This window comes from Miniopterus schreibersii (genome assembly GCF_964146895.1).
Source record: "Miniopterus schreibersii genome assembly, chromosome: 12".
Taxonomy (NCBI): Eukaryota; Metazoa; Chordata; class Mammalia; order Chiroptera; family Miniopteridae; genus Miniopterus; species Miniopterus schreibersii.
In genome coordinates this window covers 65,512,841-65,536,016 of record NC_138112.1, presented here as the reverse complement: position 1 = coordinate 65,536,016, position 23,176 = coordinate 65,512,841, and the positions used below count along the sequence as shown (strand labels likewise).

At 44.9% G+C, this 23,176-nt stretch overlaps 2 protein-coding genes across 13 annotated transcripts in view; one reads left to right on the top strand and one right to left on the bottom strand.

The window, feature by feature from the left end:
* Nucleotides 1-339: 339 nt before the first annotated feature.
* LOC308565801 (olfactory receptor 5J3-like) lies at nt 340-6,096 on the top strand (the record flags this gene model as incomplete). The annotated part of the gene is made up of 2 exons (XM_081155413.1): nt 340-372; nt 5,137-6,096. The coding sequence occupies exon 2, from the start codon at nt 5,137-5,139 to the stop codon at nt 6,094-6,096; it is 960 nt and encodes a 319-aa protein (XP_081011539.1). The 5' UTR covers nt 340-372.
* A 13,203-nt stretch (nt 6,097-19,299) lies between these two features.
* CTNND1 (catenin delta 1) overlaps nt 19,300-23,176 on the bottom strand; it is a 43,774-nt gene continuing 39,897 nt past the window's right edge. For 10 of the 12 annotated variants that reach the window (XM_081155277.1, XM_081155273.1, XM_081155281.1 and 7 more), the window contains 2 exons: nt 22,216-22,319; nt 19,300-21,436 (listed from right to left, as the gene is read on the bottom strand). In XM_081155277.1, coding sequence (XP_081011403.1) covers nt 21,425-21,436; nt 22,216-22,319 — 116 coding nt within the window. In that variant the 3' untranslated portion in view covers nt 19,300-21,424. The remainder of the gene's footprint in view (nt 21,437-22,215; nt 22,320-23,176) is intronic. The other 2 variants (XM_081155284.1, XM_081155280.1) reach the window with 1 other exon arrangement.

Sequence of the window (23,176 nt, the reverse complement as noted above, 5' to 3'; positions counted from 1 at the left end):
GGAGCTCAGTGTCACCAATTTGAGCAGCATTAAAGCCCAGGACACGCCCTTATGTCCAGCAGAGTAGCCCCCCTGGGTTGTTTAGAAATAGCTGGTTAGCTGTCCCCCAGGGTCCCTAAAAGCTCCAAGGGGGAAGATGGCTTTTCTTTATCCAAACCTCGGAATCCCAGAAAGAGGTGGGAAGGCTCTCTCTGTTCCTGCTGACTTTTCCCACTGACAAGAATGGAACTAACAGTTCAATTCCTCAAGGAGACCCTAAGCCTCCCTCTCTCTTCCTCAAGGCCAAACCAAGGAGCCAAAATCTATGGGGGACAATCTCTTCCTCCCTAAGGTCTGAACCTTCCAGCACCCTTGGAGAGAATATGGGGGTGGGTATGATTAAGGAGCTCCCCAGAGCTCTGAGCCTCCCAGGCCACCTGGGATCAGGAGGGCATGTAGCTAGCTTTATAATCTGACAGAACTGGGATGTGTCCGCAGCTTTGGTCTTGAGTGTCACATTCTGTTCTCCTACGTTGTGTGCCCTGTCATCAAATCTGGATGTGTGGCTACCCCAGAAACAGCTCTGAGGAGGAGAACCTGATAAACATCGGCTGGAGTGACAGCGGGTCCCAGGATCACCCCACATGGCTGGTGGAGAGGATCCTGAGTCCCCACTGTAGGTGTAACAGGCTGGGGAGCATCATCAGCTAAGGTTGGTGCTTGTCTATTAGAAAGTCCTTGTTCCACCGGAGCTGATTCGGAAAGCTGAGGTTGCCTGTTCTCCTTTCTCTCCCCCAAAATCCACACCCACCCACGCCCTACTCTGTCAGCCTCCCAGCATTTGCTGAAACCCCACTGCCTTCTAGGGATTCCCATTGATTGTGGTGGTATCGCAGTGCTCGTGTTCAAGTCACCCTTGTTTTATTTAATAATGGCCTCCAAAGAGCAAGAGTAGGGATGCTGGCAATTCGGACACGCCAAAGAGAAGCCGGGAAGCGCTTCCCCTAAGAGAAAAGGTGGGAGTTCCCACCTTAATAAGGAAAGCAGAAAAATCACATGCTGAGGTTGCTGAGATCTACGGTAACAATGAATCTCCTATCCACGAAATTGCCTAGTCTATAAATTAAGCTTTTCCATGGTGTACATGTACAGGAATAAACACGGTGTTTAGAGTTTGGTGCTTATGGTTTCAGGCATCCCCTGGCGGTCCTGGAGCGGATCTTCCAGGGGTGAGGGGGGACTGCTGTACCGAGCGCCCACCCTCCTTCCCGGAGTGTGCCAAGTGCGCTGACGCATATTGTCCTTCAGCCCTCGCAGAAACAGGGAGGTGAGGCCCCCGGAGGCCGAGCGGCTCTCCCGGTTCCCGGCTGCTCTGCCAAGGCACCTTTTGCCTAGCGAATGACGGAGGTGAATCCCCACCTGGCTGTCGCGCCCCCACCTCCATCTCGGAGCCGCCTTCATCACTCCTCCAGGCCCAGCCCTGTGCCTCCTCTCTGAAGCCTTCCCAGATCACTCCCGCAGGCTCCTACTGCGGGGCGGGCGCCGGCCAACCTCGCTCTTGTGTCATGAGAGTGAGGCAGTCTCTCAACACAATTTCAAGACCCAGAATGGCCAAAGCCACGTCTCACGCTATTTTGAAAGTCGTTGTTTAAATCCTTTGGACAACGGTAATTGTTTAAATATTTTTGAGCAACCACAATGGTTCAGATACTTTCGGGTGACAGTAGTTGTTCAAATATTTGCTGTTCACTGGGTTTTAAACTTAGAGCCAGCCTCTGTTTTTAGCAGTTATAATGTGAAAGGGAAGCAAAACAACCCAGCAGGGGGAAAGGAAGACTTAGAAACCTTGACAAAGCCCCGCCAAACAATCCCCAGGGCAGCTGGGTGGGGAAATACAGCCGGGAGAGGGCAGGCTGACTGGAAGGGCTGAGTGGCCGCACCGGGCTTATGCGGGAAACCTGGAGGCGCTCCGCAAACTCACAGCCTCGGGGCACGTCTGTGAGGCCGTTGGTCTCAGTCAACACAACTGCGGCGTGTTGAGAGCTGAGCCTCGGGAGGACTGAATGGCCAGCGGGGCCTTGGGGTGGGAGCGGCAGGGGATTAGGGGGGACGCAGTGGGGACCTTGGGAAGATGGGAGGGGAGGGGAGGGGAGGGGAGGGGAGGGGAGGGGAGGGGAGGGGAGGGGAGGGGAGGGGAGGGGAGGGGAGGGGAGGGGAGGGGAGGGGAGGGGAGGGGAGGGGAGGGGAGGGGAGGGGAGGGGAGGGGAGGCCTTACTTACTGGGGAGGAAGATCCAGGAGCTCGTGAGTGTGAGTGACTCTGTGTGTGTGTGTGTGAGTGTGTGTGTGTGTGTGTGTGTGTGAGTGTGTGTGTGTGTGTGTGTGTGTGTGTGTGTGTGTGTGTGGAAGCGAGCTGTTATCCTACCAGGGAAAAAGGAAAACTTTGATATTCATTGTAGATCAGAGACTCGTGGGCCAGAACCAAGCCCCTAAGAAAGTTAGAAAAGAAAGTGTAAATGCAAAAGCTACCTGGGGCACCTGGGCGGAGAAACTGGGGTACGGGCAGGAAGTGAGTTTCCGGCTTCGGCCTCAGGACTGAGTCGTGTGCTAGGATCCTGCCGCACCACAGGGCCCACGTGTGGGCTGCACATGCCAACCTTGGCAGGAGGCACGGCCGGTCTGCGAAGGGGGATGGGGTGTCCCAGTCACATCCCCTCGAGCCCGGCTCTGGGAGGCAGGAGGCAGCGGGCAGAGGTGGCGTCCGGAAACCAGTTCTTCCAAGGCCACAGTCTTCACACTGGGGCTGGGTACCCCTGAGGGTAAGTGAAGGCTTTTCAAGGGGTTCAAAGGCAAAACAGTTTTAAAGGAAGCAATTTCCAGAACCTCAGTGTCTACTGAGAAAAGACAATGTCCTTGACCGTGCACCTGCGATGCGGCTTCTGCATGCCCTGTCATCTTCCCTTTCACAACCGCCCCTCTCCCATTTTGAAAAGAAAGGCATGCTTCTAGCCCCGGCCGGGTTTGCTCAGTGGCTAGAGCATCGGCCCTCAGACTGAAGGGTCCAGGGTTCGATTCCAGTCAAGGGCACATAACTGGGTTGCAGGCTCGATCCCTGGCCCCGGTCGGGGCACTTTCAGGAGGCAACCAGTCAACGTGTCTCTCTCACATCCATGTTTTTCTCTCTCTCTCCCTTCTTCTCTTTGTGAAAAGTAATGGAAAAAATATCCTCAGGTGAGGATTTAAAAAAAAAAAGAAAGAAGAAAAAGAAACGCATGCTTCTAACCCATCCTGAATCTCAGCACATCATTTCACCAGCCTCCAGACTGCCAGGCTCCCACACAGAGATAATTTCATAAACAGGTGTTGAAAAAATAATTGACTTTAATGACTGCCTATAAAATCCTTTTTAAGTCAGATGGGAATCTTTCAACAAGATGGAGGGAGGATCTTTTCAAATTGACCAATGATAGAGCATTAAAAATAATTTTTGATGACACATCACTATGGGACTCCTGGCATTAACGAGCAAGGAATTCAACGAATTGAATAGCATTATCATTAAAAAAAAAACCTCCTTATATTCCCACCTATTTGTTTATGTTAACAATGTTTCTCAGAACTTCCTACTTTATGGGCAAAATATTTGAGTGGCCAAGGTACTCACCTAGGTCCTTGTGAGCTGGACAGAGTCTCCTAAACTTGTCTGTCACAATCAGGTATAGAGTCCCCTTTTACTGGACAAATACACATGGATTCTTTTAGTGCTGCCTGGGGCTACACCGCCACAAAGACCCACACCCAGGCAAGCAGTTCAGGGAAGGCGCCACAGTCAGGACCAGATTGTTAGGACCAGAGGTGACCGCAGATGTCTTCCATACCAAACCTTGGCTTTGCCAACGAGGAAGCAGGAGCCCAGAGAGAGGAGAATTGCCCGAGGTAGCAAAGCTAATTTTAGGCAACGGAGCTAGAACTGTGAGCCCAGTGCTCTTCCTGTCATACCCCGTACCTGTGACAACAGGCGGAAACAAGGCTGTTCCGTGTTCTGCAAAATGACACCGCATTTCCCCTTTGTCCTCTACACAAACCGTCTGACATGGATGAAGAGGTTGGGGAGGTTTCCTTAGGACTGGTTTTCAGGATGGAGCCCAGACCCTCAAAGAGGAGGGAGATGAAGGGTAGAAGAGAGAGGGAAGTGTGGGGAGGAGGGGCATTTGCAGTCCTCCTGTGGATAAACACATCTTGGAGGACAGTCCAGCAAGCACTAAACCGCCATTTCCAAGATGATGGTGTCCCAGGTGACAGTCAACTCAGTAGATTCTCGGAAGACAAAGTGGTTATGATGTAGAGGAGGGGATGCCCTGAAGGATGTTTAAATATAAGACAGAATGAATACCGCTGCATGCTATAATATGGATGAGCCTCGAAAACATTGAGTGAAAGAAACTAGACGCAGAAGGCCACATATTGTGGGAATCTATTTGTATGAAATGTCCAGAATAAGCAAATCCATAGAAACAGAAAGTAGATGAATGGTTGCCAGGGCTGGGGAAGTGGAGAATGGGGAGTGACTACTAATGGGTACAGGGTTTTCTTTTTTGGGTAATGAAAATGTTCTGCAATTAAATAGTGGGGATGGTTGCCTGCCTTGTGAATATACTAACAACCCCTTAGCTGTACATTTTTAAATGATGAATTTTATGGTAAGTGAATCATATCTTGATTTTTAAAAAGACAGAATGAATTGTCACATAGGGTCATAAGCTATTTATCGATACAGGCACAAGATATTGGGGAAGAAGCCTTACATTTATTGATCACCTACTGTGTCCCAGAGAGTCAAATATTTTACATTCATTTTTTTCATTTAGGACACAGAGCAACCGAGAAGTAGGCATGTTTTCTTCATTTCACTGATGAGAAAACTAAGGCTCATAGATGATAGCTCATCCACGGATACACAACCAGCTAGTGCCATAGTCAGAACGAAGACAGGCCTGCCTGGCCTCCCGGCCCCTGCTCTCCCGCTGTGGCTCGACGCTTCCCGCTGGCTCCCTGTAGAAGCCTTATACCGGCCTGGTGTCCGCCCTCACTCCGGCTTGCATGATGTGGGCCTGTTCGAGTAATGCTGTTTGGGTGATTATTAATTGTCACCTCTGCAGATGACACCTGGAGAACTAGCCCTTGCCAGTGGCAACCACACCCCGGTGACCCGGTTCATCCTGCTGGGCTTCTCCGGTTACCCAGACCTCCAGGAGCTGCTTTTCGGGGCCTTCCTGCTCATCTACGCCGTGACTGTGGTGGGCAACCTGGGCATGCTGGCGCTCATCCTCACAGACCCTCGCCTCCACAGCCCCATGTATTTCTTCCTCAGTGTCCTCTCTTTTCTCGATATTTGTTACTCCTCTGTGGTCACGCCCAAGCTGTTGGTCAACTTTCTGGCCTCCGATAAGTCCATCTCTTTTGAGGGCTGCGTGGCCCAGCTGGCCTTCTTCGTGGTCCATGTCACAGCCGAGAGCTTCCTGCTAGCCTCCATGGCCTACGACCGCTTCCTGGCCATCTGCCGACCCCTCCATTACAGCGCTGTCATGACCAAGGGGACCTGTCTCCGCCTGGTGGCTGCTTCTTATGCACTGGGTGGAGCGAACTCCGCTCTCCAGACTGGGGATGTCTTTGTCCTGCCTTTCTGTGGGCCCAACCAGGTGGCACACTTTTTCTGTGACATCCCACCCCTTCTCCGCCTGGCGTGTGCCCACACGGCCACCGTGAGAGTGGTCCAGCGCGTCGTCTCTGCTCTAGTTACGCTCGTGCCCGCTGCAGTCATCCTCGCCTCCTACGGCTGGGTCTTGGTGGCCATCGGGAAGATGCGCTCAGCAGCTGGGAGGGACAAGGCCCTCTCCACGTGTGCCTCCCACTTCCTGGCCATTGCCATTTTCTACGGCACCGTGGTTTTCACGTACGTTCAGCCTCGTGGATTCGCTAGTGACATCAGCGGCCAAGTAGTGTCCGTCTTCTACACCATCATCATCCCCATGCTCAACCCCTTCATCTACAGCCTCCGAAACAGGGAGGTGAAGGACGCCCTGCAGAGGCAGCTCCGGGCCCGCACCTGCCCCTGCTGAGCCCTGCGGGGCTGTGTGTTGGCGTGAGGCGGGCCTGACATCTTCCAAATCACACTGTGAGTTGACCTGACCAGGAGCAGCCCCGGCTTTGAAGCGGGGAAGAAACATCAGATACCATACTCTGTAGAGAGCTCTGCGGTTTTTAAAGCATCTTCCGACCCATTCTCCTAGCGAATCGTGGCCCCTGTATTGGGAGGCGGTGTTGTTCTGATGGTCGCGTTTTACGAATGAAGGCTACTTGCCTCGGTGGGAATAAATTAAGTACCTGAAGTTGTACACTTGGCGAGAGAATAGGTGCTCGACATCAAGACTTCCACACCAAAACCAGGGGGCTTTCAACTACACCACGGCCGCAAGCTCAGTCTTTCATCGGCAGCTCATCCTAACTTTCCAGAAACATTAGACCAGGCCCAGCAGTCATTTCTATTTTGCGCTGGCTGAGTGACGCGGGGGTGGGCTACAAGCGACTCCGTTTTTAATTCCTTTTCTGAAGAGAGGTGACAGGGACGAACCTGTCCTTATTTCTTATTGCTGCATATTCTGCTGAGCTGATACATCTAATAAAACCTCAAGATCAAGAGAGACCTTTCCTTATGCATACAGATGTTTTCTAGCCAGATGTACGAGCATGTCTCGTAATTCTCAAGGGTGTGTGTGTTTGTGTGTGTGTGAGAGAGAGAGAGAGAGAGAGAGAGAGAGAGAGATTGGGGCACTCACAGCATTATATAAGACACTGTGCTTAGGAGCCTGATTTAAAAAAAACCTATATTTGGCCTGAACATCTTTAAACGTACATGAAATATGGTGAGTATGTGTGTTTTAGAGAATCACACAACTGAAGAAACTGACCTTCACCTAACTCAGTGCTGAACATGGACACAAAGCCACGCTCTTAAGTTAATGCAAAGTCCCAATCTGAAATGAGTCAGCGTCACCCTAGGGTTTCCGATCATTAAAAAGGCTTTTTTCAGGCCTCAAGAAAATTTTTCTAAATATAGAAAATCTTACTACAAAAACAGATTTATCGCAGAATCATTTTTGAAAACAAAAAAATTAGAAACGTAACTATTCAAAGCTGGAAAATAACTCAATGGTTCAGCCCCCAGATGGACCATGATGGAGCCCCTGAAAGTTACGCTTGTGAGGAGGGACCACACGGCCACACGGAAAACCGCTGCCAGGACATCTTGAGTGTGACTGCAACGATGTAACAAAAATGAGTGGCCAAAAAACAGGGAAAAACGCCCACAAATGTAAATAGTCGTTGTAGTAGAGTGCTAACACCATGGGGAAATGTTTTTGTGTTTTTCTCCAAATTTTTCTAAAACTTTTCTAATGTCATGTTTGATTTCGATACTTTATTCTAAGATCAAATAATTAAAGCAACCCCCTCCGGGATGCTGAGTGTGAAACTTCCTCCCTCTTGTCTTCCTTCCCTCAGCCAGTGTTTACTCAGTGCCTCCTGAGCTCCATAGGCCTTTAAAGTATAAACCGAGTTTTTAGAACATGCCCGCGAGTGAGGGCCAGACGGGGACATATGGTAAAGAGACTCGGTAAAAACTAACCTAATTCACTCCCGCAGTCCTATGCCTTCAGCAGCTGGCAAAGGAGGCTGGGAAACAGAGTCTTCTTTTTTCCTTAGCGAAAGGAAAACGAAATGAGATTTAGGAAATGCAGAGCTCTGTCCGTCACTGGGCAATTGGGCAGCTGGTTAGACCATCATCTGTGAGAATTAGCCCGAAATAAAGCGCCGGTCAGAGCGTGTTTCTACATGATTGAGGAGGACCGTTTCTTTGGGTAGAAATTGTAAAACGGCCCTCGCCTGTGCTGAGCTCCCTCTGTGGGTGTGTTCTGGATCACACACCTAAGCTGCGTGGCTCTGCCCCAAGCAGCAAAGCTAACTCTGAGATCGGCTAGTTGCCTGTTGCCTGAAGTTGGAGGTCACGGTTACCTTGAACTTTAGAACTAAATAATGCACAGCATAGTGGTATTTGCTAAGAGTGATCTTACCTAAGTGTGAACCCTGTAACGTATTGCCCAAGAGTTGGTGCACACGCAAACACATACACTCCTGAAGAAAGAATTAAAAACCACCCAAAAAAGGAAATGAAAGTCAAAAGCAAATACAGAAGTTAAATGTGCATATGAGATGACGCTACAGTGCAACTTTAATTAATGGATCATCATTTTCTACCCACCTCAACTACATAAATCTTTCTGTAAAACTATAGAAGGCTTTCGATCTAAGGAGGGGCAAATTGTTACCTGTCCCATTCACTGTTGTATCCTCAACGTCCAGAACAGTGCCTGGCACATTGTCGGGGTCTGATAAACATCTGTTCATGAGTGAATGAATGGACAGGTGCACACTTGTTTTCCTTGGACCAGCGGTGTTGTCATCACCTGAGAGCTTTTGAGAAATGCAGAATCTGGGTGTCCACCCCAGACCTGCTGAAAAAGTGTCTTCATTCTAACAAGATCAACTTTTAAAAAAAATTATTTTAGAGGGAGGGAGGGAGGGAGAGAGAGAGAGAGAGACATGGACTTGTTGTTCTACTTATTTATGCATCATTGGTTGATCCTTGTATGTGCCCTGACTGGGTCAAACCCACAACCTTGGTGTATCCAAATGATGCTCTAACCAACTTGAGCTACCTGGCCAGGGTCATGGTTCTAGTTTTTAAAGTTTAAAAGCTTTTTAATCTCTGTTTTGAGTTTCCAAAACATACTTTAAACCTCCAAGGCCAGGGATTGACCTTTTTTTGGTATTTGCACTATGCTGCAACGAACCCACCCGAGGAGTGGCTGCCAAGAGGGGCAAGCATCACTGGGTTAAAAAATAAATTACCAGGAAAAAAAATCAGTATATCAAAATAAGATTCTACTACACCTGATTGTAAAGATCCACACACTGGCGCCCCTGCGACACCTTACCTCTCAGCCACAAACTTCAGCCACGTCTTTACAGCATTTTGAATGTGTGTTTTAAATTTTGTCATTTTCCTTTATAATTGAACACAGTTGTCAGACTTGCTTAAATTCAGTAAGCATCAGATTTACTGGTTTTGGCAGACCAAATGATATCTTCCTTCGTTTCAACCATAAAATCATTAACATCAGCGCTGTATTTTTCCATTTTCTACTCTGCTTTTATAAATAAGGGCAAATATGCAATAAAATGCTCAAGTAACTACACAAACATTGCCATATTTAGAAGTAACACTCCTACCCCAACACTACTGGTGGGCAGACAGCAGCAGTACCGGGAGGTAACTTAAAAGTTACTTGTCTACTGAAATGAAAATCAAATTTGGTATAGGAAGAAATTCAGAGATGTGGATATATAATCAGTAAAAGAACCAGTTGCATAAAAGTTCATACTTACCTGAATTTTAATTTCTTAATTTTTTGTTCTCTCTCATCTATCTTCACATCTCTAAGTATAAACAGTTATAACAATTATGTTTGTAAGAGCTTTATTGACATATAATTCACATACCCTACAATTCACCTAAGAACGAAAAAATCACACTTCCGTTCCTGTGTGTTTCTCCTGTAATCAGACGTGTAGAGTTTTCCCCCACACCCAGAAATTCTCTGTAACACCAGCAGGATGTCCTACAGTTCAGTTCCATTCTGACAATAACCAAAGTTAGCACAGACCCCGCAGGTAAGGGCTCAGTCTCATGAGACTGCCCCTGGCTCAGAGGCCAGTGATAAGTGGTAGGTCCCCAAGTTCCCACAACTTCTGTCTGACTTGACTACAAATTGGAGGTTCTCGTGATCCCCACACCCTTGGATTTGATTATTTGCTAGAAGAGCTCACAGAACTCAGGAAAACACATTTATCGGTTTATTATAAAATATAGGACATAAAGGATACAGATGAACAACCAGATAAAGAGATACACTGGGCGAGGTCTGGTGAGGTTCCAAGAGCAGGAGATGCTGTCCCCGTGGAGTTGGCATGCGCCACCCTCCCGGCATGTAGCTGTGTTCACCAACCCAGAAGCTCTCTGATCCCCAAACTATTGAGATTTTTATGGAGGCTTTATCACGTAGGCATGATCAGTTGTTAATTCCACCACCAGCCCCTCCTTTCTCTGGAGAATGGGCAGTGGAGCCGAAAATACCAAGCTTCTGATCAGGGCTTGGTCTTTCTGGTGACCAGCCCCCATCCAGGAGCCCACCCAGAGTCACCTCATTAGTAACTCAGTGTCAGGAACCAGGATGAAAGACCAAATATTAGAACAAAAGATGCTCCTAGTGATCTTTATCACTTAAGAAATTATAAGGGTTTTAGATTCCTGTGCCAGCAACCAGGAGCAGAGATCAATATATCTTTTTTACCTATTTTTATCTATTTTTTCATATTTATCTATTTTCTATTTTTAATATATTTTAACTATTTTTACCTCACCCATTTGCGGTATATGATCTGATGATTTTTAGTTTATTCGTAGAGTTGTGCAACCATCGCCACAATTAAGTTTAGAGCATTTTCATCGCCCCCAAAAGAAACCCTGTACCATTTAGCATCATCTCCAATCCCCCTACATTCTTCAGCCCTTGACAATTACTAATATACTTTCTGTCTTAATAGATGTGTCTGGACATTTCATATAAATGGAATCTTAAAATATGTGGTCACTTCTTTCACTTAAATGTTTCAAGGTTCATCAGTACTACGTTCCTTCTTATGGCTGAATATATACCATTGAACGGATACACCACATCCACATCTTGTTTATCCATTCATCAGTGGTAGACGTTTGGATTGTTGCCACCTTTTAGCTACGATGCGTAATGCTGCGATGATCATTCATGTACAAGTTTTGTATAAAATTGTGTTTTCGGTTCTGTAGGAGTGGAATTGCTGAGTCATACAGAAACTCTGTGTTCAACCTTTTAAGGAATTGCTACTTTCCAAAATGACTACATCATTTTACATTCCCATGGGCAGTGTATGAGGATTCCAATTTTTGCGCATTCTCACCAACACTTGTTATTCTGTGTCTTTTATTATCGGTCTTTTGTTATCTCTCTGGTAAACATTCTCATGGTGATTTTGATTTGCATTTTCCTGATGGCTAACATGTCCAAGCATTTTTTCATGTGCTTATTCATCATTTGTACATCTTCTTTGGAGAAAAATGTATATTCAGATTGAGTGTATTATTAATTTGGGTTTTTTTTGTTTTTTATTATTGAGTTATAAGTGGTCTTAAAAGTTTAAGGGTGGAGATTTTAGGGGATGTCCCAGGGAAATATCTCAATAGAATATTCAGCAGCTTTCCAGGTGTGTCCTTTCAGGGTCTAGGTCTCCACTGATTGATTAGTTGACACCAGGGCAATGGGGGTCACTATCCAATGCAGCTGGTCCTTAGGTTAGCTTCGTGTTGCTTGTCTGGTTTTGCTGCTTTTATGGACCTGGAGCCAAAATACAACTAAGGCCTAGATGTTATCTCTAGGGAGGGAAGGTCAGGGGGTCCAAATTGCATGGCCATCCATATGCTAGGGGAAGAAAGGTCATCCTGGGGGCAAGGTCCCACCCTACAATTGTCCTTTGCTAGGCACCTGGGGCATTCCACCCTGATGACCTTCTGTACCTGGCCCATCATCCTTGCTTTGCTCATGTCTAACTTCCTACCACATGTTCATGTCATTCTCCTACTTATAGGGTTGATATGAAGATGAAATGTCGATATATTCAAAGTACTCAATGTCTTACACATAGCACTAAATATTAGCTATTATCATCATTGCTAAGTACACCTGAAGTTGATAAACTGTTGATAAATCTCTACACTATGACCTAGTCTAAGCCACCATCATTCATGCCTAGAATCCTGCAGCCTCCTCCGAGCGGTCATCTTTTCCTTTCCCTTTCATGCTACTCCCTTCAGCTTGTGATCCGGTCGCCTCACTGCTTAGGCATCTTTGCCCTCAGAGGGAGGTAGTTTACCACAAGCTCTCTGAGGACAAGGGCCTGTGCTCACTACATTTCCATCACCAGTAAAGGGCCTAGCACATGGTAAGGTGCTTAGTAAATATGTGTAGCTTTTTATTCATTCTTTCATTCAGTTAAATCCCCTCCTATCTCTCATGGGCTCTGCATGAAGATCCTTCTTTATCTCTCAGAGTTTCAGGCATACTCAAAAGCCTTGGCATCTTGTGAGGAAGATATCCCATCCTGGTTCGGAGAAGTCTATGCATTGCCACAGGCACTACAGGCCTTAAGGGATGTGTCCACCTGGGCCTGCCATAAAGTGGTGTTTAAGCTCGAAACATTAACTCCTCCAATGTCCTTTCCTAAAGGTCCTAACGTTGCAGCACCTAGCACAGGGCCTGGACCAAAGAGGCGAAGTACCCACTGAATGACTAATGCTACCTTTCCTAATCCAGGGGCTGGACATGCATGCAATTTGCTTTTGTTATTTTGGGGTTGTCCTTGAAATCATCCCTGAAAGACTTGGATACAATAACTGAGCAGGGTACTCATATAGCTAAACATAAATTATATATGCCTATATGTAGAAATACCTGGTGACTGATACATTAACAATATTCTTACTATGTGCCTGATGCTATTCTAAGGGCAATTACATTCATTATCTCACTTGATTTTCATAATGAAAAGTGTAGGTATTATTATTCCCATGTTACACGGGATGAATGGCACCAAAAGCTTAAGAAACTTGCCCAAGGCCTCACAGCTAAATAGCAGAACAAGAACTTGAGCTCAGTCACTCTGCTTCCAGAGCCTGAACCTAGTGCTCAATTCTTTTATATATATTATTATTCAGAATCATCTCAAAAATCTATGAGCTAGGTTTCTGAGGTAGAAACCCCAACGAAGAGAAAAGAAAGAATGGATTAAAGCAATAGGCATTTGAATAAGACATCAGATAGTGCATCTTGGTCCCATGTAAAACCCATGCTTGCAGCACAGGTGCACATGCTTTCAGTGGATCATAAAAGACAAGTGTGGACTGCAGATGTGCATCACGGTGTGATTTCACCCACAATCCAAAATCTGCATCAAAATCCTTGGGAAAGCCCCACTTAGAGCCCAGAGATGACCATGACCCAGATTTAAGGTCCAACAGCCCAGTGCTCCACTTTGACTTTTCCCCTAAAGCCTCTAGTCTCTAAAAAAAAAAAAGATACATCTTCCTCATGTCAAAGGGCAGCCCTCATCCTTAGCCCAGCCCTTCTCTGGGTCAAGCCCAGTTAGGATATGGTGAGGCCACTCAGACAAATGTGACTTTGTCTTCAACGAGTCAGCAATTTGGTCAGCAAGATATGGAAAGAATGTTGTCCTGACATGTCTTTAAGTCAGATTGACCAACTCACATACCAGCAGCAATTTTCATTTAAATTTTAACTTTGCTATAAAGGAAACTGTCTCAGACCTGCTCTTTGCCCCTTCTTACACTTCACTCACTGCTCCTTTTCTGCACACATCTACTTCATTTGCCACATACTAGGCCCCGGTATTGTGGTATAGAAGTAGGCTAGTCACCTCCTGCAAGTGGTGCCCTCGGAGCCCAGCCTGGTCTATCAGAGGCAGCACCAGTTCTAAGTCCCTTCACACTCCTCTTGCCTCTTACCTTCTTCCTTTTCTACTTATTCAGAATGCTATTTTTTTTTTTTTTTAGACAGGAGGAAGAGGCAGGTAGAGAGAGAGGAAAACATCAATTTGTTGTTCCACCCATTTATGCATTCACTGGTTGATTCTTGCATGTGCCCCACAGGGGATCTAACCAGCAACCCTGACGCATCAGGATGATGCTCCAACCAGCGGGCTACCGGGCCAGGGCAGGAATACTCTATTCTTTAGTGGTTATGTATTTTTAGTGTCACAAAAGTCTTATGTTAATCAATATTTTTAATTTCCTCCTGAATATAAAAACATGAAAACCACAACTTACCTATTGTTTTCCAGTATTTTAATTCCCTTCTCACAAATTACGTACTGTCTTTCACAGTTAATACTTACTTTCACCAACATCATTTACCAGTATCTTTGTTCAGCACTCCTTGCATCTGACTTTCCGTTTGAGATGATTTTCCTCTGCCTCAAGAACATCCTGTAGAATTATCCTTTGTGAGTGGTAAACTTTGCTTGTCTGAAAATGTTTTGTTAGCTCTCTTCCTTCAAAAAGTTTCACTAAGTGTCAATTTCCATAACAGTTCTTTTATTCATAACAGGATAAAAGGTAAGCATTCCACTGCTCTCTGTCTCTCATCGTTGATGCTGAGAAGTCACCCGTCTGGACTGTTCTCCACAGGTAGGTTTTTTCTCTCTAGCTGCATTTCACCTTGATGTTTCCAGTATGAGTCATTTTTTATCCTGCTTGGAATACATTGGGATTTCTAAATCTGAGGTTATGCTGCCTTTCACCAAATCTAAAAATTTATCAGCCATTATCTCTTTAGATATAGCCTCTTCCTTTCTGTTATCTCCTCCTGGAGCTCCGGATAATACATATTAGATCTCCTCTGTTGTCTTCTAGGTCCACAACTCAACTTCTTCGCTATTTTCCATTCTTCCTTCTCCTCTTTCTCCTTCTCTGGGCTGCATTCTGGATTTTTTGAGAACTGCCTCTCAATTCACCAGTACGCCTTCAATTTCAACTTTGTATTTTTCATTTCTAATTCAAAAAGGCTCTTTTCCGCCCGGCCGGGTGTGGCTCAGCAGTTGAGCGTCGACCTAGTATCCAGGTGATCGGGGTTCGATTCCCGGTCAGGGCGCATGCCCAGGTTTCGGGCTCAGTCCCCAGTTGGGGGCGTGCAGGAGGCAGCCGATCAATGACTCTCTCATCATTGATGTTTCTCTCTCTCTCCCTCTCTCCCCCTCTCCTTTCCTCTCTCTGAAATCAATAAAGATATATTTGAAAAAAAAAGGCTCTTTTCCAAATCTGCTGGGGGGGTTGACGTCTTATTTTCAAACTTGTAGTTCATCAACCAAAGTATTACTTCATAGTTTGTGTCACAATGCCAACATCTGAAATATCTAAGGATCAGCTTATCTCTCTGCCCCCTTTTCCCCCCATGATGCCTTCTTTCTTTGTGCATTGTATAATTTTTGAGCAGGGCTGCTCACGTGCCTTGGGAGTTAATCTATGGGAATTGTTTTGAGGCCTTAGAGGGGTTGCATTTGCTTCTAAAATCACCTGGCAGCATGACAGACAGAGTACCACGTTAAATTCCCAGGCAAGATATTTTGGACCACACAGGCAGCATACATTTGGACTGAAAACCCAGAGGGCCCATTTTGTGGTTATGAATCCTCAGAGGATACTGTATTACTCCTTCCATCTAGCACCAAGGTTGAGACAAGTATGTTCCTTGCTGCCCTCTTCTATAGAGTTTATTTCTTGTTCATCTCAACACTGAGGGTATACCAGTTTTACCTGGAGTCACCACCTGCTAGATTCCTCATTTCCTGTTCCCATTCCGTGTAGTCACTAAAGTAGATGCTTAAAGTCTGCCGAGTTTGGCAAAAAACTAGCAAAAGCTAGCTTTAGCCGTTGCTTACTTCCTAGGAGTCCAGTTTTCACTTCATTTTGAAGATCTGTGGATTCCTTTCTTTTATATTTACTCAGCAATGTGGTCATAGGTTTCTTTATAAATATATTTTACCCAGCATCTTGTTTCTGCTGAAAAGACATTCTACAACAATGCCAAAAACAGAAGCCTGAATGAGCTCCAACTATGCATACTACACTGCTCACACTCTTGATTCTAATAGAGTGGGTTGTAAAAAGGCCTAGAGTCCAAAGTTTGCAAAAGATCAGTGCTAACTTTGCCTTAAAGGTGAAGAGAGGACTGGAGTGAAGAGTAGAGTGCATGCTTGGCACATTATTACCATGGATATTCCATTTTTTTTCCTCAGGTACAAATGTCTTCTGGCATTCAGACTATTTGTCCATTAACCCTAGAGATATCAGCAGAAAGGCAGCAAGATAGTAACCCCTTCGGTACCCTCAAAAAAGTAGAAGAACCTGCCCTTTTCACCAACAGACTCGTATATGAAAGGAGTATAGCACTTTCTCCTCAGCTAGAAACCAAAAAAGCTACTTGCCACGTACTTACAATACTTATGGCTCCTACTACAAACAGGTATAAAGTTCTTGACTTAATCCATTTGTGGATAGCTGGCCCTGGTCACTTCATACAACATAAAAGGAGAAACACGTTAAGTCAGGATGTTGTGGACGAGAAAGGGATTCTATAGAAAGCAACCTCACAATCTGATGGTGATTTCTTAACTGGGGAGGTCATGGTAGGTAGTCATGCCCCAGGCCTATAATTTTAGTAAGAGGTTTCTCTTTGCCTTAGGCAAGCCCTGTCCATTGTTCTTGTGTATCTGGGTTAACACACCTTTGAAATGCCAGAGGAATCCTTTTTCAGACTCCCGGGAGGTACAACCACCCTCAAGGGAGCACATGACCGAATCCCCCCCTTTGCTTTCTCCTACCTTCATTTATTCTTCCTTAGGTTCCCTTCTTAATTCCAAATGCACAAAAGAAACTGCAAACTGTCACTCTAGGAAGCATTTTTCTCAGTCTATTATCTTGCTTCCACATGTATCCTGTTTGGTTCAAATAAATTTTTATAAAAATTTTCTCAGGTTTGGATGTTCTTATGTCGACAATAATGTGGACAGACTAAAATAATTACTTTCACCGATGCCTTCCCTACATCACTTCCTCCAGCCTTCCTCTCCACCCATGTCTGCCCCTAAATTCTGCGTGGATCTGCCAAACTAATACTTTCAGCGAGACAGGCAGCAGGAAAGTCAAGAGGTCGTTAAGTATATGAAAAAGGAATTAGCTCCTGCAACACCTTCCTTTTTTATGCTTTCTTTCTTGAGATAGGTGTTCCTCAGAAGTGACTTTTAAGATTCCAAAACACCTCTTTGGCCACTTGCTCTCTAGTTAAGGTACCCTTTGTAGCCAGAAGTGACACGTTAGACAAAGTCAGCAACTCCAGGGGAATCTCTATGCCGGGGAGCCTATGCCACGGAGCACCCCATATCAAGAACTAGTTTGACCTCTTAGCAGCCTGGGCATTACCTACATGGCAATGGTTTGCAAGTTGTTTCTCCAACCCACAAGATACACATCAGCCTATCACTATTATCTCAAATCCTACAGTAACCAATTCATTCCTTTGGGTCTTCCTTCTAGAAGTCTCCCTCGGTTACCACCACATCCACCATGAAAGTAGTACTGCTGCCAGTGGAGTTGGAGCCAGTCACCCAGGATTCCAGTTAGAGGCAGGAATCTCAAGCAAGTCAGTGGATCAGTCTCAAGTTGCAATTGACCACAGGCATTAGAATAAACTAGGTGACCTATCAAGATTTCAGAATCTTGAGTCCCATCCATTGGGTAAATTTTTGGAAATGGAACACAGGAAATCTGGTAACTCTTGTGTACTTCTCAGATCTCTGAGGCTGTATCTAGCTGGTCTTTATGCCAATACCAAGATGCACCTTTGTTATCCTATACTTCAGATATAAAGACAAAGTGAAAAATAACAAAATGAGAGAGACTGGTCCTTGTTCTCCCGTGAAATGTTTCCAGTTCATAACAAAGTGCATTAGTTCAGCCAAGAAAGAACACGTGGACAAGCGAGGTCACAGCTTTGAGCTGTTAGAAAGTATTTCACAGCAAAACTCATTACAGCTAGCTATTTCACAAACATGTTCACAAAAAAACCCTCACTGAGGGAGAAGACTGGTTGAGGGTAATCTGTAACCTCTTCCAGAAAAACAACTCAGGCTCTAAGGATCAGGGTGTACATGGGCAAAGTTCCTGAAGTTTCTTTACAAAATCCATAGGGTAAATTCCTAGAATTGGTGTTAAGAGTTAACAAATGGTTTCAAACGCATTACTAAATTATTGTCAAGAAACTTATCATTCTGTTTAACACCTTATTTTAAGTAAGGGCAGAGCAATGCTTTTAAAATATCACAGGTCTTAGCTACATAGGACTGCAATATATGTGAGGACTCTGTTTCATTCTCTAAAATCTAACATCCACAATGCCTAGCATATAGAAGATGCTCAATAAATATTTGTTGAATGAATGATAAAACAAATGAGCCAACCCAGGGAGAGGGGAGAGTAAGGTTTGTACACAGCTCAATGCCAGTGGATAATAAAGAATACAATAAAGTCTATTCCATTCACCAGAAGTAGGTATTGATACAGGTTTTAAAAAAACTGTCTTAGGTAGAGCTACCAAACCACTTTGGAAAGTGAACTCTATAGATCTGGCTCTGTGCTTCATCCTTCTAACCTAAAACTAAAGTATCAAACTTGAAATACTATCAGTTAAAATGATTACATTTCCTGGTCTCACTAGCCTCAGCAAGTTTTCATACCCAAGACCTATTCCACAAAATTGAGACATCAGCAGCAGCAGCAGCTATATATATATTTAATCTAAAGACTGGGCATATAGAAACATTTTAGATAAATTCTCGAGGCTCTTTATTATAGAACAGAAAATATGGGCACCAGAAAAATAAGTCTCTCTCCATAGGTCTTAATCCTTGATCTCTACAGTAAAGACAACCCCTGGTAATCCAACAAGTATTTGCTACCCACCCACATATTTGGTAGAACACAAAGGAAGCCACACAGGCCTGTCCCTTATCTTCCTACTAAAGGGTTGCAGACAGCTGGAGAAGCAACAGTATGGCCGTTTTTAATATTTCTACACATGAGCTTTTTAATTCTACATTTTCATCATTAGGAGGGCACTGGAGTGGTAGCTCCCATCTTCTACCCATAATGCTACATTCGAGAGGGCCTTGTATTGCAATGGGCTTTATTCAACGTTTGTTTTGCCAATGTTCATTTTGCCAATGTTGCAAAAGAATCCCAGTGAGTAAGGAAGTCATTAATTCTTTATATTCACGTTTCTATCTCTAAGTTAGCAATAAGCTTCTTGGGCTTGACTTAGTCACATTTAATTTTTAAGAATCTTCAGAGGAAAAATGTTTCATATACAGTTAAAAAGAATGTTGCTTGATAAAGTTGAGATTGAGCTCAAAATAAATCTATCCTGGTACAACTCCCTCTTGGTGCTCTGGAGAGAAAAATAACACCAATACATAAAATAGCAACCAAGATGGAAAGGAAGGAAGAGATATAGTTTGAAGAAATGACACAGGACCCCCACATACACACTTTAAAAACTTTATTTATATAAAAAACTCATTTGTTTTTAAAAGCTTAACAAGAGAGAGAAAAACAGAAAAGGTATGGAGCAGAAGACATGCCCCTTAGTAGTGTTCGGTGGGAAGGTGCGATTTTTGGTTCTCTGGAATTGAATGTTTAGTGTTTCTATTAACGAGAAAAAAAAGGCAGTTAAAGGTCCCCAAAAGCCCATGGCTGTTCTAGTACCCACACCCCACCAAGAAAAAGAGCACCAGCAAAAGAGCAGAGGACAAGAGAAACCCAGAATGGGCCAGGTCTGGACGGCGGCAGTTTCCCCTGTGCATTATGCTCTTAGGGTCGGAGAGGAAAAGGCTCCTTTTTGCCAGAAAAGGAGTGGGAAGAAATGGAAAGGCGGAAAGGGTAAGTAAGGGATTTCAATGCATGGGGGGAGGGGAAAGGCCAGTGGGCCCTGCACTTTTCTCTCACCCCATGGCCTCCAGGTACAGGGGAGGGGAGAGAAAGGTGAAGATTTCCAGTTCGCACTGAACAGAGCTTTAGATTAAGGGGAGTCAGAGGGAAGTATGGGGAAGGGTTTAAAAACAACAGCATAGCAGCTGATCCCTCAAGCCCAACCAGCTAATACACATTAAGTGAGAGGAGGAGGTACCTGGGTATGGGGGCAGGCATGGCTTCCCTGCAACCCCTTCAGAGATGACGGTACTCTGGGCACCTAAGGAGTAAGAGGCATACCACTCACTCCTCCCACCAACCTCATTTTGAGACATCAGAACAGAATTTTTGCAAAATCCCAACTATACACTGTTGAGCAAAAGCTTGCTATGGCTGAAATTAGAGGCTACACCAATTCCCACTGGAGAATCTGAGGGTCTCTAGGTCACCTCTCCTCTTCTTTCTGCTATTTAGGGCCAATAGTGGGTAAAAAATCAACAAAATATAATTTGCAAAATCATGAGAAATGAGACTGCAGAGGCAAAGAAAGGCACATGGAAGGGAAGGAAGAGATGCACCCCAGGCCAAAGGCACAAAGAAGAGGCAAAGCCAGGGGCGACCCCCACCTTTTAGGGTAAAGGGGGCAGAAGTATGTACATCAAGTCCTTTAGTCAGCCAACCAATCCAGGGAGCAGGCAGGAAGGACAGGGCTGTAGGGTGGGAAAGGAGAAAGGGCAGGGGGAGTCCAGCTTTGAAGCTTCCTGCCAGTTTCAGACTGATTCATGTACATTCCTACTAGCTCCTCCTAGAGCTTCTTTCTCCTCCCCAGAAGACATCTTTCTGCTCCTTCTCACCCAAAAAGTCTTCCTGGACACATTCTCCTCTTTCTACAGCCTCCTGAAAATGGCAAAGCCAAGTTAGCAGACATTATCACAGGATGGGAGGGGAGGGTTAGGACGGCCTCAGTAAGGGGGAGTGGCAGCAGCACCCCAGCATTGGCACGAGGCTTGCAGAAGAGATGGAGTCTGTAAGTCCTTGATGGTCCCTGCCCTGGAGATAAGGAAAGCCAGGTTTCTTAATCTCAGTTCTAGGAGATCTTCACTTACTCAAGGGCCCTTGCCAGATGGTATGTGCCAATGTTGCCGGCCTTCTTTGCTTCAAAAATAGTCATTAGGAGTAAGGGAAGAGTTCACACTTCCCGGTCTCAAAAAAAAAAAAAACACAAAAAGTCCCTTCCCCACCAGGAAAAAAAATCTTGATTAAGAATCATCAGTTTATCAGATTGCTGTATAATGTATATGTAGCATGTGGTTTCCAATTCTTCCCATGGCTTCCAGTGAAGACTCCCACTGTGAAGACTCCCATTCTCTCTCCCTCCCTCCACACAGGCCAAGAGTTCCAGGGAGAGCTGGCGAAAGAGCTAATCTGCAGCAGTTTCTCAAGATATGCATATAACTGAGTCAGGGTTCTTGGGAGCAATTGGAGATAATCTGGAGTGGGGAGCAGGAACAATTAAACTTCATTGGAAGAAGTTAGGAGTCAATGGAAAGAAGGCAGCCACTTAGGGCTATAAGGGCAGGAGGCAGCCTGGCAGTTGGCACAATAGTCCAGCGAAGAAAGGGGAAAATCATCAGTCCATTTCACCACCAAAAAATAAAAGTACATATATTATATGTGCAGATGTAGCGGAGATCGTGGTGCTAAATCTTCTGCTGTAAGGAAAAAAGAGAAAGAGATGTTATAAGGTTGGAATAAGGACCAGAAGACAGTTGAACAAATCTGGAGGGAGGAAAGTAGCACATAGTGGAGAATCAGATCACCAGCGGCTGGTCCCAGCCTCTTACGAGGTAATCACAGAATAGCACCCCAAGCACCACATGGCTGAGACTAGTGCCTCTGGCCTGATCAGATCAGCATGATTAGCAAACTGCTGGCACACAGGGGCCTCCTTCCTCAGCGATGATCTTGGGGGTGGCTGGAGGACATACCATGGGGGGGGGAGACACTTGGTCTCCCTCCTCATCCAAAACCAACACATCCAACTCTTCCTCCAGAGATTCCTGTCTCTCGTCCTGCTGTGAACACATGCAATTTGTTAGTATGAGAGTAAGGAAATAGGAACTTTGTGAGGATGTGCCAGATCTAGGGAAAATGCCCTAATCTATAAACTCAAACCAAACAGGACAATAATAAGAGAAGGGCAAGATTTTGAGAAAATACAGCCAGGACAGGAAGAGAGTGATGTACAAGAATAGGTCAGTCGGCGTTAGTCATGTCAGTAACATGTTTATAGTCTTCCTTCCCCCATCTTGACCGACCACTGTAGCATAATGGCCCAAGAAATTCCAACAGGAGTCAAAACTCCTCCTTTTCCCAAAAGCGCCTACCAGAGAGGATGCCATCCTTCACAGGTACTTTTTCCTATTTCACAAACACACAGGCTTCAAAAGAGAATCAGCCATAGAAGGATAACAGTTCATAGAGATTTTACCATCAGGGGTGTTCCCTTCAATGGCTCCATTTCACCTAGATCCCCGGATCGATCCAGTGTTCTATTGTGGTCCCCTCTCTCATTCATTGCAGAATAATTGTTATCTAAAGAAAAAAAGCACACAGAAACATGATATTCCCCTCCAGTGTATAATATATACTAAGCAGATTAAGTGTGAATCAGATACCTCTATTAGGAACTGAACTTTGCCAAATGCTCCGGAAAGGCATTAAGTTCTGGTGGCTACTGATTTAGAGAGAACTTGAATCTAATTGGGAAGACAATATATATGAAATATGCAGAGTATGACATACAGGGTGGGCAAAAGTACGTTTATAGCTGTTTGTATGAAAAATACAATAATTAATAAATAATACAAGAATAAACTGTGTTTGGCACACTCACAACAGTAAACCTACTTTAGCCCTACCCTGTATGTTAATACAGCTAAAGGGAAGAGATCTGCATATTAAGAAATAACAGAGAGTGAGTTGTGCTGCCATGGTTAATAAGGACCTAAAAACAGAGACAGGACACTTCAGTTGTCTTTGAAGATGAGAAAAATTTATAAAACCAAACGGGAAGGACATTTGTAAGAGGTATTACATGAGCAAAATAAAAAAACTATAGAGTGAAGAAAGAGAATGGCAAATTAGGCCAGGTGGGCTGAAACAGAGCCCATGGAGAGAAGGAGCCAGCGTGAGACTATGAAGGGCCATGAATAACAGTTTAGGGACACAGAGCTGGTTCTGTAGTAATAGGGAACGCATATGAAGGTTTTTTTTAAAACCTCTGAGCAAGTGGGAATGTAGAAGTAGATGGATCAAGTCATCTTTCCAAATGGAAATGTCCAGCCAAGGCTCTTCCAGAATGGTAAGTGGTGAGGGTGCCAGAAAACACTATAGAGCCAGACAGTTCTCCTCATCCCAGTGAAGTATTACTCCATATCCTTAGGCAGGAA